The sequence below is a fragment of the Castanea sativa genome, chromosome 2 (assembly GCF_040712315.1).
Source record: "Castanea sativa cultivar Marrone di Chiusa Pesio chromosome 2, ASM4071231v1".
In the NCBI taxonomy this organism is placed as follows: domain Eukaryota; kingdom Viridiplantae; phylum Streptophyta; class Magnoliopsida; order Fagales; family Fagaceae; genus Castanea; species Castanea sativa.
The window spans coordinates 13,867,009-13,882,917 of NC_134014.1; the positions used below are offsets into that span (position 1 = coordinate 13,867,009).

The following is a 15,909-nucleotide window of genomic DNA, read 5'->3' on the forward strand; positions in this document are numbered from 1 at the left end:
AGAAACCAAATATAGACCCCTTTTTCCCCCAACACCAAACCACACCCTCTAAATCCCATTGACCATGGGCCCACCTCCCTTGTATTGGCTGGGTATAGGTTAGTGGTGCTCCGGCCCTTGTGCACTTGCTTCACTATCTTTTGTTTTTGTCTTCTTTCGTTCCCACGTTGTTTCTACTGTAACAGATTAGCTTTGTTTCGTTCTGTTGTGGGTCTCTGTCTTATTTCTTCATGCATTTCCTGTTGTGTTTGTCATTTCCTTTGGTTTGGATTTTCTTTCTCTCACGCAATTCTTGCTACTGACACTTCCTGTCGTTCCATGTTTCTTTTCATCATGATTCTTAGTTTCCACACCTATCCTTTTATACAAAATGATTTGGGATTTTGTAGGCCAAATAATGTTAACTTGATCAAAAGGATCTTAGGCCCAATTTGCCTTGATCTATCGAAGCCATTCTGCTAAAGAACCATATTCAGCGGCAAATCTGTATTCTGCTGTAGATTTGTATTCTGCTGCAAATCTGCATTTTGCTACAAATTGCTTTCCCTTGCATTTCTTTCTTTGAACCTTTCTTACTCTTCAGTCTTCTTGGTGGGTCTTGCGGCCTTGCTTTTCATTAGGCTTTCCTCCATATGGGCTTTTGAGTCTTGCTTCATATTGGGCTTTCTTCCTCATTGGCTTTTGGATACGGATTTGCAAAAATGGGCATCAACAGTACTTTACATGCTTGCAAAATTTCAAAATAATCTAAGATCAATAAATTATGTCATCGGTCATGTTTATAAATCTTAAGCTTTTGTATCTAAAATTGTGCATAAAATATGGGCTTTTAGATCAAATGGTAAATCGCATTTGATTGACACGAAACTTGGTGTACGTGTTAAGAACATAATAAACATATAATTCAACGTTTGGATGTTTTAAAGATTAATCCAATAAAATATTATTAGGTGGTGTAACATTACTTGAAGTTATACTAGGTGCAACTTGAACTCTATCTATATACATGGAGTTACATTTAGTGTAACTTGAACTCTACACACACCACACAAACACACACACAAACACACACACACACACACACGAGGGTGATTCTTGATTTCAAAGTCTTCAAATTTTATATCTCAAGATATGGGCTATAGGCTCGTTGTAGGGATTTTCTTGCCTCAAATCTTGTTTAGAATATATGGTGACCTTAATCTTAAAGAGTGCTAGATTTCCATTATTTAATTATTATTTGTATCCAATTTCAATTTTGGTCTCTTGGTTGGTTTTTTTTTATCAAACTTCTGTACGACTACATTTTGGGCAACATCCTAGACAAAATGTTGGAGTGCGTTTGGCTGTATATTTTTACTAAAAATTTATTTGTTTAAAGTTGGTTAAAATATAATTGCCCTCATACCTTAAAAAGAATATGGTTTTAGGAGGCACACAAATAAACTAAAAATTAAAAAATTGTTGCCAAGCAGAAAATAATGGAAGAAATCAATATTTTTACTTTTCTTCGGTACATATTAACCACCAAACTCTTTACTAAAATTTACTAATTGATTAATCTGCTTTCAATAATAAGGATTTTAAAAAAATAATTAATGTAAATGTAATTCACTTTAATGAATTGGGAGTGGGAGTAGGGGATTCAATTCCTATATATTTTTGTTTGAAAGCACTATGAAATTCCATGTAATGATGTAAATATTATTTCCTTCACATGCAAGAAATGGTAGGGGATGGATGGGCCAAAATTCGGAATTAACACTAATTTTCAAACAATATAATTAGTAGGCACTTTTACAAAACTATATTTTTTACTAACATCTCGAGTCTAAAACACTCGATTTTGAGCTTATAAATCGAATCTCAAAGACTCGATTTCAGTGTTCTGATTTGGCGTTTGTTCCATGTGGCATCTACCTGGAAATGGAGTCTCTAAGACCCGATTTATAAGCCAAAAAAAATTTAAGTCTAAGTCATGTACAAGCCATTCCCAAAAATACCTAAAAAAAAATTTAAGAAAACCCAAATCAGATCAGAGAGAGAAAAAATCCGAGGTATATTGTGAAATTGTTTTCTTCAATGGAGTCTACGATCTCAAACCCGTATTTCAACATAGAAGAAGAAGAGTTGAAGCGAACGAAGCATAGAAAAACCGAGACGCGAGATCCGGAATCGGATCCAAAACCCGAGACGATCAGATGGAGATCCAAATCGGAGCAAAGCTCGTCAAAGCTCTCCGCCAAGTCCGCCGCAATTTCTCCTCCTCCTCCTCCTCGTCAGCCAAGCTCTCCTCCTCCTCCTCCTCTGTAGGACAACACCGCGAGATCCAAGACTCGACGAACCGAGTTCTCGCTGTATCGGCCCCACCCACGCCGACTTGAAACCCACCCACCCATGGTCCCATGCCTATCTGAAGCCACCCACTCCGATCTCTTTCTTCTCTGATGAGAAGGTGTAAAGGGTGTTTTAAGGGTTATAAATTGAGTCTTAGAGACTCAATTTCCAGGTGGACGCCACGTGGAAAAAATACCACATCAGATGTGATCAGACCATGAAAACCGAGTCTTTATGACTCGATTTATAGCCCAAAATCGAGTTTTTGAGACTCGAGATGTTAGTAAAATATATTCTTTTGAAACCATGCCTACTAGCTATATAGTTAGGAAAATTGGCTTAATTCCCAATTTTGGTCGGGATGGATGCATCACCTCTTTTTGTGGCTTTGTTTATGAATCAATTACCACTGATAAATTTGGTTATAAGACTGGCCATGGTGACAGTTATCTCTAGCAAATTTGGTATTAAGTATGGGCTTGGTGTGGTTACAGGCTTTGTTTCACTTTGTGATCATGTGGCAGGCTCTACAATTGTCAAATTTAGATTAAAGGAATTACTCCTTATTTTAGAATGATACACTCCAAATTGATCCAAATTGATTATATTAACTAGCCTCATCACATGCGCTTTGCGCGTGCGATGAGGTTTTTTTTTTTTTTGTTAGTGGTCCTATTTTGTAGGAAATAAAATTGTGTTTTTTTTATTTATATATATAATTTTTATTTTGAAAATCTAATTTATAAGTGAATAAATCAATTTGAAAATTAATAGGAGAGTGGTCCTATTTTTAAGGCAATGTTTTAATGGGAGTTAGAATTGCATTTTAACCGAATTGTCATTTAGTTTTATTTCTACTTAAACATAAGGGTGTAGAGGCATTTTTGAACTAAAAAATGAGGAATCCAAATAGGGGAAGCCCCTTAAATAATAGTATAGATAAAAAAAATAAAAAAACATATTCTCTCTCTCTCTCTCTCTCTCTCTCTCTCTCTCTCTCTCTCTCTCTCTCTCTCTCTCTCTCTCTCTCTCTATATATATATATATATATATATATATATATATATATATATATATATATAAACACACACGTGTATATCCTCCATACAAAAGTTTTGATCTCACATATGATGCACCACAATAAGAACTACACATAAAATAAGTGTTTTTTTAAATAATTTGATAGTTATGAGATCAATGATTTGAATTCTAGACGTTTTTGTTAGAAGCACCAAAACTTGTTTTACAAAGCTCTTAACAAATATAAGTGTCCATTGTTCATTTACTTCTTTTTTTTTTAAAATCACCCAATGCCACTGGATCAGGAATAAATCTTTATATGATAGGTGTCCTATAATATATGAAAGCTCGAGTTTGTGTGAAAACACAAGAGCTCGTTCAGACCCTCCAATAAAAAATTACAGCTAGATTGCTTTTACTCTAACTTAAACAAAGTGCGGAACAAAAGTAAATATGCGCAATGAACCGATAACACTTCTCTAAGCGATATCCAATCACAATCAACAATAAAATGAAAGCTTAAAGAGTAGAGAAGAGAGATGCAAATATAAGATAACACCAAGATGTGTTATCAAAGAGGAAACCAAAGAACTCGGCAAAAAACCTCTCTACGACCCTCCAAGTCGAAATCAATCCACTAAAAAATAAAGTTGGAGTATGTGAATAACAAAAGACTCTCCAAGCCTAGTCTACCCCATGTACTTAAGCCCTTCAAGCTCCTGCTACCAACAGACTTCTCGGATGCTTGTCTTCTCTTCTCTAGCTTTCTGGATCTCGCAATTCAACTCGATTGCATCCACCACTAAATGGCTCCTTCTAATGCTTCCCAACAGCACCAAAACCTCACTTGACACTCAAATTGGGTGTGGTAAGTGTTTAGGCTATGAACCTCTCAAAGATCTAAAGACGGAGAGGTAGAAGTTGAGGAAAACCACAAGAAAATGTGTAGATGATTGTGGGTATAACAATCTCTAAATCTCAAGGGTATTTGCTAAGGGTTTTCTCTCTGAAAAGAATTCCTTACAATTCGTGGGTAATGGAGGTATTTATAGTATGAGTAAAGAATTTGGTAAAGCACTTTATCTTTTTGCCAAATAGAATGTTTCACAGGTACTTCGCGGGATGGCCCTTCTAGTGAAACACTCACGAACTTGACAACCTGGCGTGACTCTTCAGCTTCCAGTCATATGCTTCACACGTGGCCTTTTTGCAAGTTGCTTCTCGCGAGCTAGTCGTGAATTGCACTAATTCATCTTTGAAGCTTGATTCTTCACCTATCTCTTATACTCATTCCTTACAAATAAACCGACATACATACAGGGAAATGATTAAAGAAATTACAATCAAATTTGGCACGGAATTAAAGCCAACACAAGTTAATTGAAAATCACAACTTTACAAAATACAAATAAAATCTTTGCTTCTACTTATGGATGATTCTAGTTTTCAAGTCTTCAAGAGTTATTTATATCTCAAGATATGGGCATTATAAAGGCTCCTTGTAGGCTTTTCTTGACTCAAATCTTGTTAGGATATATGGTGACTTTTTTCACTCTTTTTTAAAAGAAGAATATATGGTGATCTTGATCCTAAAGAAATTTAGATTTCCTTTATTTAATTATTATTTGTATCCAATTACAATTTTGTTCTTTTGTTTGGTTTGTTTTATCAAACTTTTGCATAACTACAATATGGGCGACATCCTGACGAAATCTTGGTGTGCATTTGGCTGTAAGTTTTTACTAAAAGTTTATTTGTTCAAAGTTGGTTAAAATATGATGGGCCTTGTATCTAAAAAATTAAGGTTTTAAAAAGCGAACAAATAAACTAAAAAATTAAAATAAATAAAGCTGTTCCCGGAGGAAGAGATCAATATTTTTACCTTTTTTTAGTACATATTAACCAAACTCTTTACTAAAACATTAAGAAATACCATGTACTGACGTAAAAATAATGTTATATATTTACTTAGTTATGATGATAAGTGTACTGATGTAAAAATAATGTTATATATTTAATTAGTTATTATGATAAGTATGTGTGTGTGTGTGTGTGTGTGTGTGTGTGTATAGTGTATACACTTGTTTATTTATTTCCTGAATGAAGATCTTTGTATTAACCTCTCAGAAAGAGGAAGCATTTCATAAAACAACATTTACACGCATGGAAACACATTTATCTAGTGACTTTCTCAGCTGTCAGACTTTTCCCTCCCTTATTTCTTAAGGTAGTAGATCTGTCTTCAGTCTCATCCTCGACAACAATAATCCCATCTTCTAAGTCATCATCATGACCGTCAATCTCATCAATATCATCCTCCTCATCCTCTTCATCATAATCAATATCATCCTCCTCTTCATCATAATCATCCATATCTCCACGCAGGGTGTGGAACTCAGGAGGCGGAGGGCAATCCTCTGTGATCGCCTCATCTCTCTTTATCACAAGATGCCGAATGACCCTTTCATCTTTGTCCAGCATGCTCTTAAAATCATTAATCCATTTTGCTTCTAACTCAAAGTTCATTAAGATGTAGTGGGCATTCTTGGCTTTTTGTATCTTGTAAGCTAATCTTCTCATACCCCAATCACTCACTCTCCATATCTTGCCTTTCTTCTCCCTTAAAAAATCTGCAACAAGCAGAATATCAGATACTAATGCAGATTTTAAATGTGACTTAATAAAAAAATAATAATTCTGCTTGAATTTGGACGTGCATATACATCAAGTCATGAATTCCTACATGACGACCTATATTAAAGTAATTCCTGACCTTTTTTCCCTCTAAAGTTAATCTACACTTAGGAGGCTGAAATTTAAGCCTTTTCATTCTGTAAATCATTTTTTTTTTTTTACGACTATTTTTAATTTTCAGATATGACACCTTTTATACACTACTAACAATCATTTCAATGACTGTAAAAGTCATTCTTGCATAGAGGTTTCCATTGCCTGCTTTTCTTATAGTAACAGTAGACTACCTTTGGTTGGGAAGAAACAAAAGGCAAAACAAAGAGTGCAAACAGTTCTCACAGATATCCATACTAGTGATTGTATCACCATAGACAAGCTAAATTCAGCACCCTTGAAGATTCAACAGAGTCATTATCATCATTTCAAAAACATCCAGGCTTCTTAAAATTTTATCACTCGTCTGAACTCCCGTCTTTTGACAGGTTTTAGTCCATTTATAACATAAAATACAGTAAAGCAGAACAGGAAGCGTACAAGGTGAAAATACTACGAGCTAATAATAAATCAATTTTTCATGGAAATTTTATCATACATGACTTCAGAAGAAATGTAGACTAAAAAGAAAGGTAGAAGGGATCACCTTGAACCTTCTCATTAACACTCCCAACCTCTTCTGCATGCATCTCATGAATTAAATAAACAACTTCATAGTGGCGCACTGTAGAATCAAGGGAAAGAATTATTCACGGGTGTATAAGTAGCTCTTCTCTCTTAGTGGTAATACATTCTGGTCCCAAATTTTCATTAATAAATTCAACAAACAGAGCTGGTTCAATAGATGAAAGTAAATCACAGAATGTTAAGAAATGCTGCCTTAATCAATCTAGATCAGATTGCACCAAATCACATCCCGCAAAATACAGGGATCCAAAGAAACACAAATTCCCTTCATTTATTGGAATGCTAAGAAAATAAGAAACACATCTATTTCTATCACCGGAAATCTCAGTAACCAAAGGACAATAACCCATCTAGCAAGGACTGGCCAACTGAGGTGAAAGCACACTTACTTTGTTCCACAACCGTTTCGCTTTCCAGCTGAAGCATCAGAGTTTCATAGAGATTTTCTGCAAATCAACAATCATTTCAGTAACTGAATACTCTGCATAATCGGGGGGAAGAAAGGACCTTTTATTTGAAAAAAGGAAGAAACTAGAATTATGAATTATGATAACAACTTACGTTCCTCAGCATCGGCAAACTCAGGCAGAAATTTACCATCCTGAAATTTCTTCTGAAAATCAAAGTAAAACTCCCACCTCAAAATCAACCAGAAAACTAATTAAATGAAAAAAGATTATCACACTCTTTAGAGAAATAGATAAAATATAGGCTAAGTCAAAATATTTTTTGATAAGTACGATAAATTTACTAAAACGCAAGGAACTCAAGTTACAAGATAATCCCCTCAAGAATAAACGAAATTAGAGCAACAAAGTCATGAAAAATAAAAAGAAGGTGCGCCAATAAAAGTAGACCATTCATACAAAGATTGAGAATACGCAAAACTCATTACACAAGAAGCAAGGCATACCCTACAGCACAGAACACAGATTAGCAGGACTAAGACCTGCAACACACCAACAGCAGGGCAAGTAGCTTGAAAAAACACAAGAAAAGCCACAAAGAGCAACACTCAAACAACTCAAAATACAAGCAGCAAACCTATCAGGCTGCACCACACAGCTAAAATATATATATATATACACCAACCCCAATTATATCACAGCAGGTTACCCAGTAACAATCTTTCTTCAGAAGGGATTTGGCCTTGATGCAAAATTGCATTTCTCATCTTCCATATATTGTACACAACCAGTAACTACCATAGCATCTCCCATTGACCCACAAACATTTAACCAAATCTGTACAAAAAAGCACTTGCCAACTAGAGTACACATCTATCACCTCCCTTGCCATCTCCCATTGACAAACAAACATTTAACTAAAAAGGACCGTAATGTTGCAAAGGAGCAATGAAGCAACAGATGATCAACATGTTCATCACCATTAGTTTTTTTTAATATTTACATACATCACCAATTAAATAGTCTAACATTATGTTTTACATTTACGAGATAGTCAAGTTCAAGCAATTAAATTTTAACTTCACAATTTTTTTCACAATTGTTGAGGGAGAAAAGTTATGGCTAGTACATTCAAATGAGTCCATCACTAACACAGTAACACCGCTTTTCTTTTATACCAAACACAACAAGTATCTCAACAGTTGTGGAAATGTTCGTGTCATTATATTTATTGTCAAAGTAAATGCAAAAACTATAAACATTATTCATGGTTTTCGTATATGGCTATATTCTATAACATGTTCAGTAAAGACTTCAAGTTTTTACCCCCCGCAGAATCAGTAGCAGACATGATAAAAACTATCAAGTAAAAGAACCCAACTTTCAAATAGATCTAAACCAAGACATAAACTACTATTTTTTCCTATATAGCACTCTGGGGAAGTAAATTTTAAAAAAAAAAAAAAATAGAATGAGCACAGGGGATTTTGAGTAAAAAGCACCTCTTTAAGGAGCACAGCTTCAGGGAAAAATTCAGTAGCCTCTTCTGGTTTGGGCACAAAGCTATGAGTGTCTGGCTTCTTGTTCTTGTGGTTCTTCTTTGCCCCCACTATCACTGAGTTTCTATGTCCAGCACAAAGCTTCTGGGTAGTGAATGGCCTTGAAAGAGAGATGGGAAAGTACCCATTTGCAAATTTCGCATATGGGTTTTGATTCCTGAGGTAAGAGCTAAATTTGATAGCAAAGTTTGAGGCTTTAGGTGTAAGATAGGCGGCAGAGGAAGAGTTAGTGAGTGCCTCCATTGGAACTCTGGAGAGGAAAATAGATAATTGCAATTGATATGTGTGTTATAATAACGATGGAACTAAAAAGTTAGGGTTGATTTGGTAATTGTAATGAAGCTTGCAGGGCTTTTTTGTAATTTTACATTTGGGTAAAGTTCGGCAGTTCAACTGATTATCTCAAAGTTTCACAATTTTTTTTTTCTTTTTTCTTTTGTTATTCTTTAACTCCTCAGAGATAAGTGGCTATGAGATATGAAAGGTTGGATTAAAAGCCAAGGTTCAAGTTTTTAGAAATGAACTTTACGCATATATACATTTAGATTAAATTAAAGTAGAATTTTTATCTTGTATAAGATAAATGTACAATTTACTGATAAATTTTATGTAAATAATGTAAATTATTTAAGAGAATATTTTTTACCCAAGCAATCCCAATATGGTACCTCAATAAATAAATAAATAAAAGTTGTTCACTTGTTCGGACGATTTTTTAAAAAACTTATTTGTTTATTTATTAAAAGTTGGTAAAAATATAATTGTATCAAAAATTATGAAACTGTACAAATTTTCTAATAAGTTAAAAACCTAAAAGAAAAAGTTGTTAACAAACAGACTGGGTGGGGGATAATAACTTATAAAGAATAAGTTCATCTTTTTGTAATAAGTTCTAAATTTGACTCACTTAGATCAGAAAAATTGAAAATTTTAAGATAACATGATTTTAATAGGAATTATCATTAGAAATAGAAACTGACTAGTAGGCTAGTAGCAACAGAGGCTATTTCAAAGCAAAATATATTATAGTACAAGCCACATGTCTTTTATCAAAAGTTGGGACACCTCCACAGGCATAAAGTCTAAAATAAGAAAATCTTGTTGAAGCTGAACTCCTTCCCCTAATTTAAGCTTCAGCGTAAGCATTAGTTTCCTAAAGCAGTGGTTAATCTGTATTGATGGGATTTTGGTCATGAGACCCCTGCAATCATCAATAGTTGGTGCAAAGTCAGCATAAGAATCATCATTGTTGTAACAGATTTGGCATTAATTCCTACATAGAGCAAGGATTGAGATCCAGTGCAATTACAATTTTTTATATTTACGTAGAGATTGAAAGTTTCTTTTTCCATCTCTCAATTTCAACCATTCTAACAGCCTCTAACTTGACTTTTAGGCTATTAGTTCAACCTACAGCTTTGGCAAATCATTTAATCCAAGAGCTGGTACGTGTAGGGCTTACCTGCCTGTGAGAGGCAGGTCTCATGCACCTAGCGTATGAGAGATTTTTCCTTAATCCAAATATTCATGCCAGTCTCTGCTCTCTAATGAGTCCACCACAACCAGCAAGCGTAGGGCATCAAAGTGCCATGCCATCAACGTACAACTTATGGCAATTTTGGATTGGAGACTCCCTTCTCACCAGAATATAGAGATGAGGAAACATATTAGCGTAGCCTATTACTATTTTGCAAAATAAGTTATTGTAAAAAAAAGATTTATAAAAAAAAGTTATTATATAATTTAAATAAGTTTATAGACAAAACAAAGTCAGGCATCCCATATTATTTTACGTTTATTAATTTTACAAGCAAATGGAAATAATTTTCATCTATAAAGGATAGTTTATTCGTTATCTATTTATGAAACATGAAATTTTCATGGACACTATATGTCCACACTTTGATGAAACACGTAGAATGCTCTCTTTTTAGGTGAATTTACACGGTATTATTGCAATTGTATGGAATTCATTGAAAAATGTATAGAAGTTAATAAAGAATAGTCTATTCGTTATCTATCTATGAAACATGAAGTTTCTATGGACATTGTACGTCCACACTTTGATGAAACACATAGAATGATCTCTTTTTAGGTGAATCTACGCGGTATTATTGCAACTGGATGGAATTCATTTAAAAATGTATAGAGGTTAATAAGAGAAAAATTGTGTTGAAATGAAGTTTTTTTATAGGTAAATAGGAGAGGGGGCTGGAAATGTTCAAATCCCAGTGACCTTGGACTAGGACATCCCTTGAACCTCTTGTGTTTAAATGAAGTTACACTATAAAAATAAATAAATAATAAATAAATAAATAAGCCACATCAAGGGTAAGAATATTATTGCCCAAGTAACCCTTATATTTAAAGCGGAAAAGAAAATTCAGAGTCATCACTTTTGGGCAAATCTTGGTTTCCATATAAAGGCATGCTCAAGGCTCTTTTTTTTTTTTTTTTTTTTTGGCATACCACTTAGGCATTGGTTTTGAGAATGCAAACAGACTGATTTCAATCACCCGCAACAAGAAATTAAAGGGGAACATACAATCAAGCTTTTTTTTTTTTTTTTTTTTTTTGATGCAACATACAATCAAGCTTGATGTTAGATCCAATCAACCCACCAATTATGTCCATCATTTAGTCTTTTTTTTTTTTTTTTTGGTAAACAGTAGAAAATTCATTAACTAAAAAATATAAACATTAGAGCGAACACACTCATACATGGTCCTAGCAGCATCAAGGTTGATTAACAGCGCGACATCTGCTAGGGGCGCAGTAAAAACACAAAAATCTTGAGACAAAAGAGTGCATCTCCTAGCAAGTGCATCAGCGCACTTGTTGGCCTCTCCAAAACAGTGCGGAATTTTAACTCTAGGAATTCTTTTGAGCCATTCCTTACAATCTGTTAAGATTACATCGTTCCTAGTAGAGTTTCCCGCATCCTTTTGCAGAAGCTCCACTACAAGCTTCGCATCTAGTTCTATTTCCACAGCAGCAAGTCTCAGTTCAAAGCACATGTTGATTCCATCTCGAAGCGCCCACAACTCAGCTACTATGCTAGTCGTATGCCCAACGAATCTAGCATACCCACAAACCCAATCCCCATGGGAGTTTCTAATGATACCTCCTCCACCGGCACGCCCCGGGTTCCCTAGAGAAGATCCGTCCGTATTCAATTTAAACCAATTATCAGGATGTGGGATCCATCTAACATGGATAGTGGTCCGAGTGGTTCTCGTTTTTCCATTTAAGCCCAGGAAGGCAAATTCCAAAGCTTTATTCATGGTTTCAAACTGAACTGGCTTCTAAGGGGCTCCATCTCTAAAAATTGCCCTATTTCAGTTCAGCCAAAGGCTCCAAATGCCAAAAGAAAATATGATACTCTAAGGGACACCAAATGTAGAAAGTTGTTGCACCCTACAGTTAATCCACAGCCAACTTGATAGATTTGAGGCATAGAATAAGTTTGCAGAGACTGGAGGGAAAGAGTTCCAAAAACTTCGAGCTATGGGACAATCTCGTAAATTATGCAAGATGATCACCAAAGCGTCATTGCATAAAGGGCATGAAGGGGCAATGTTCAAACCTCTCACAACAAGGGTAGCTCAAGCTGGACTGCTTTAATGCCAACATTGCCAAATGAAACATTTAATTTTAGGGGGAGCATTGACTTTCCAAATCTAGTTGCCCATGAAATGGTTTTGCTGGGAAGAGCCATCTACCGAACAAGCCAGGTTGTAAGCCTCTTTAAGCTCGAAGTCTCCATTAGGAGATGAACACCAAGAAATTCGATCCACACCAGTAGTAGCAAAGGGGATTGGGGTAGCTTTGATTTTCTGAGAAATATTACCTACGAAGACAAAGGATAAATCTTCCAAATTCTAGCGATTATCATTAACCACATCCATGAGGAGAAGACCCTCCTCCCTTCTGTTCAGCAGACCAGCAACCAAACTTCTCAGAGGCCCCTCATTCAACCATTTTATCATACCAGAATGATAGCATGCTAGTCCTTCTTGCTATCCATTTAGTACCTCTTTTAAATATAGGCTTTCCTTTCTTAAGGCCAATCCAAGTGGGAGAGCAAGACCTGCGATTGGTAAAGGGTTGCCTACTATGTCAAGCACACTTGTTTGAAAGAACACGAGCCCATAAAATATCTTTCTCCTGATGAAACCGCCAATTTAGCTTTGCAAGCAAGGCTATGTTCTTTTCTTTTGCTACTTGTAGACCGAGACCCCCATCTTGCTTGGGTTTAGTGATTTTTTTCCAACTTATGAGGTGGGGCTTTTTCTTATTGTCTATAGAGCCCCAAAGAAAGTTTCTGCACAATCTGTCCACACAACGAGTCACTTTGGCTAGTAAGGCAACACACTGCATAGAGTAATTAGGTATGGTAGAGATGGTTGCTTGAGTAAGGACAAGTCTGCCAGCGAAGGATAATAAATTGGTTTTCCAACCTGCTAGATGGTTTTGCATTCGCTCAATTATGGTTACAAAATCTTGGGGCCTCAAAGAGTGTTTGATAGGAAAATCAAGATATTTTCCCAAGGAAGAGGTAGACCGAAACTCCAAGATATTACAAAGTTCTTCTCTAGTGCTTGGCGGGGTATTTAGGGAGAAGAAAACTCTGGATTTTTTGACACTCGCCTTTTGACCTGATAAGCAGCAGAAGGTATCAAGACCATCCTTATTGCCCTACAATTTTTACGTTTTGCCTTGGCGAATAATACGAGATCGTCCACAAAGAATAAATGGGAGAAGTCAATACCACCTCTAGAGACCCTAACCGGATCCCACAGTTTTTCTTCGCATTTTTCCACAATGAAAGCACCCAACACTTCCATACATAATATGAAGAGATAAGGGGAGAGCGGATCCCCTTGTCTTATGCCTCGAGAAGGTTGAAAATGATCGAGTCCACCACCATTAAAAAGCACAGAAATGTTCATTGAAGATACACAGCTCATGATAAGAGATATGAGGTGATTTGGGAACTTGTAGAGCAATAGAGTATCCCTAATGAAGCTCCATTCCAACCAGTGTTGAAATCCAAAATATTACAAGTATTGAAATCCAAAACTAATGAGCCCTTAAGGATAGAAAGTCCAAATCCATAAGACAAGGCCCATTTAAAATACGTAAAATGAAGCCCAAACTCATGAATGGGTGAGCCTTGGGCCTTAGAGAATGAAGAAAAAAGCAAAGGAAGCTCAGCCCATCCTTTGTAAGGAGAGTTTTCTGGGAGACGACCTAGGAACCAGTACTTCATGAAAAGAAGTTTGGTACCTCAGGGAGTGCAAGGAGATGTACCATGAAGGAAGGTGGTTGGGGATCTTTCAGCCTGATGAGAAAGGAATCTGCCCATTTAGAGAAAAAGACAAAAAGTGAAGCAGCCAAAAAGTAGGCTTGAAAATTAGTGTCTAGAAGTTTTGGGAAAAGAGAAAACTCTTTTAGAATTCAAAAATAGAGAAAAGAGGGAAAACACCGTCCGGAATCCTCAAACAGCCACTAGAGAATACACTTAGATTCAAAGGGATTCAAACTTCGCAAGTCTTAAAGGCCTAAAGAGCCATCTAAGTCTGTAATTTTTTAATTTATTTGGACCTTGTAACACATCCTAGTGAGCATGATGTATTAAAAACTTAAGAAAATAATGAAAAAATAGGGAAAACACCGTCCGAGATCCTATGACAGGCACTAGAGGATACACTTGGATTCAAAGAGATTCAAACCTCACGAGTCTTAGAAACCTAAAAGAGCTTTCTAAGTCTATGTTTTTTAACTTATTTGGACCTTGTAACATATCCCAGTGCAAAAGGAACATAATGTATTAGAAACTCAAGAAATAATGAAGTATTATTTATTATTCTGAGGACCCCTAACATTTTTATTCACTTTTCCTTTACTTATATCTTTCTTTACTATTCCCTACTGTGAACCTATATATTTTGTATGTATTAATGTGTATTTATTGTAGGATCCATGTTTTGTGCACAACTTGGTTCATAAGTAGCCCAATTTAGTTATGATGAACCAAGCCCAGTCCCTTAAAAACATAATGCATCAGGCCCAGGATCTTTGTCCTTTTTACTTGGGCCTGTGTGCTATTTTATCAACAACAACAAAAACAAAAAAAAACCCTCACAACCAGTCATATGCTTTTTCAAGATCTATTTTGATGGCCATGACCCCAGACTTACCCTTCTTTTTTAACATGGAATGGATTAATTCCTGCACGATGATGGCATTATCTATTCCTTTGCGGCCAAGAACAAACACAGCTTGGAAAGGGGAGACAAGGCTAGGCAGCAGGGGCAAATATGAGCAACAATAATTTTTGGCACTATCTTGTAAACTGAATTGCAAAGGCTAATTGACCGATAATTGTTGAGAGACTCAAGGTTTTTGCACTTGGGAATGAGGGTAATCAAAGTATTATTAAGGTACTCTGGAATTTTCCCTGTACAAAATTTTTTTTAATTTCCTTCTTCACTAAATTGCCTACAACGAGCTAGAATCATTGAAAGAATCCCGCCTGGAGTGGCAAGGGGGCTTTAAAGGGCTTGAGAGATTTGAGAGCCTTAAATATTTCTCTGTCATTGACCGGAATATCAAGTTGAGAACTATCCTCTTCTGTAATCCAGCAGTGCCAAAGGGGTGGCTGCCACTCATTGAGCAAAACACTCCATTGGGAGGAAGTGAAAAGATCAAGAAACCCCTGTCTTATAAAATTAGCAATTGCATGTTCTCCATTCAGCCAATTTCCCATACGATCCTTCATGCTAGTAATGCGATTCCTTCTTCTTTTAATAAGGGCTGAGCTATGAAAAAAGACGGTATTTCTATCTCCCTCAACGAGCCAAGATATGCAGCTTTTCATACTCCAGAAATCAGTTCTCTATTCATGGCCACTTGTCTTCTCTCCATACCTCTCAAATAGCTTTCTTTTTTCTTTTTCTTTTTTCAGTCAACTCTCTTCCCAAAACCAAGAAATTATAAATAAATAAAAATGCCCACTTTCTTTAATTCACTCACAAAACAATGCACCAGAGCAAGAACTGCTTGGTCACCAAATCTCTAAATCACCTCTAAACCCCCATATTTCCATAGAAAGTGAGTTAAAAAATTACGATGAAACCAATTAAGAAATGACAATTTAAATGAGTGGGACTGGGACTGGGACTGTTGTGATTGTGGTAGGAAAGGAAATG

The 15,909-nt window shown here is 35.8% G+C and overlaps 1 protein-coding gene across 1 annotated transcript; it reads right to left on the reverse strand.

Annotated features, from left to right (window-relative positions):
- Nucleotides 1-5,438: 5,438 nt before the first annotated feature.
- On the reverse strand, nt 5,439-9,588 carry LOC142625916 (protein REGULATOR OF FATTY ACID COMPOSITION 3, chloroplastic-like). Its single transcript, XM_075799671.1, has 5 exons — nt 8,639-9,588; nt 7,291-7,342; nt 7,119-7,175; nt 6,689-6,766; nt 5,439-5,984 (listed from the first exon to the last, which is right to left on the reverse strand). Exons 1-5 carry the CDS (start codon nt 8,936-8,938, stop codon nt 5,530-5,532), a joined length of 942 nt encoding a protein of 313 aa, XP_075655786.1. The 5' UTR covers nt 8,939-9,588; the 3' UTR covers nt 5,439-5,529.
- Between the last annotated feature and the right edge of the window lie 6,321 nt (nt 9,589-15,909).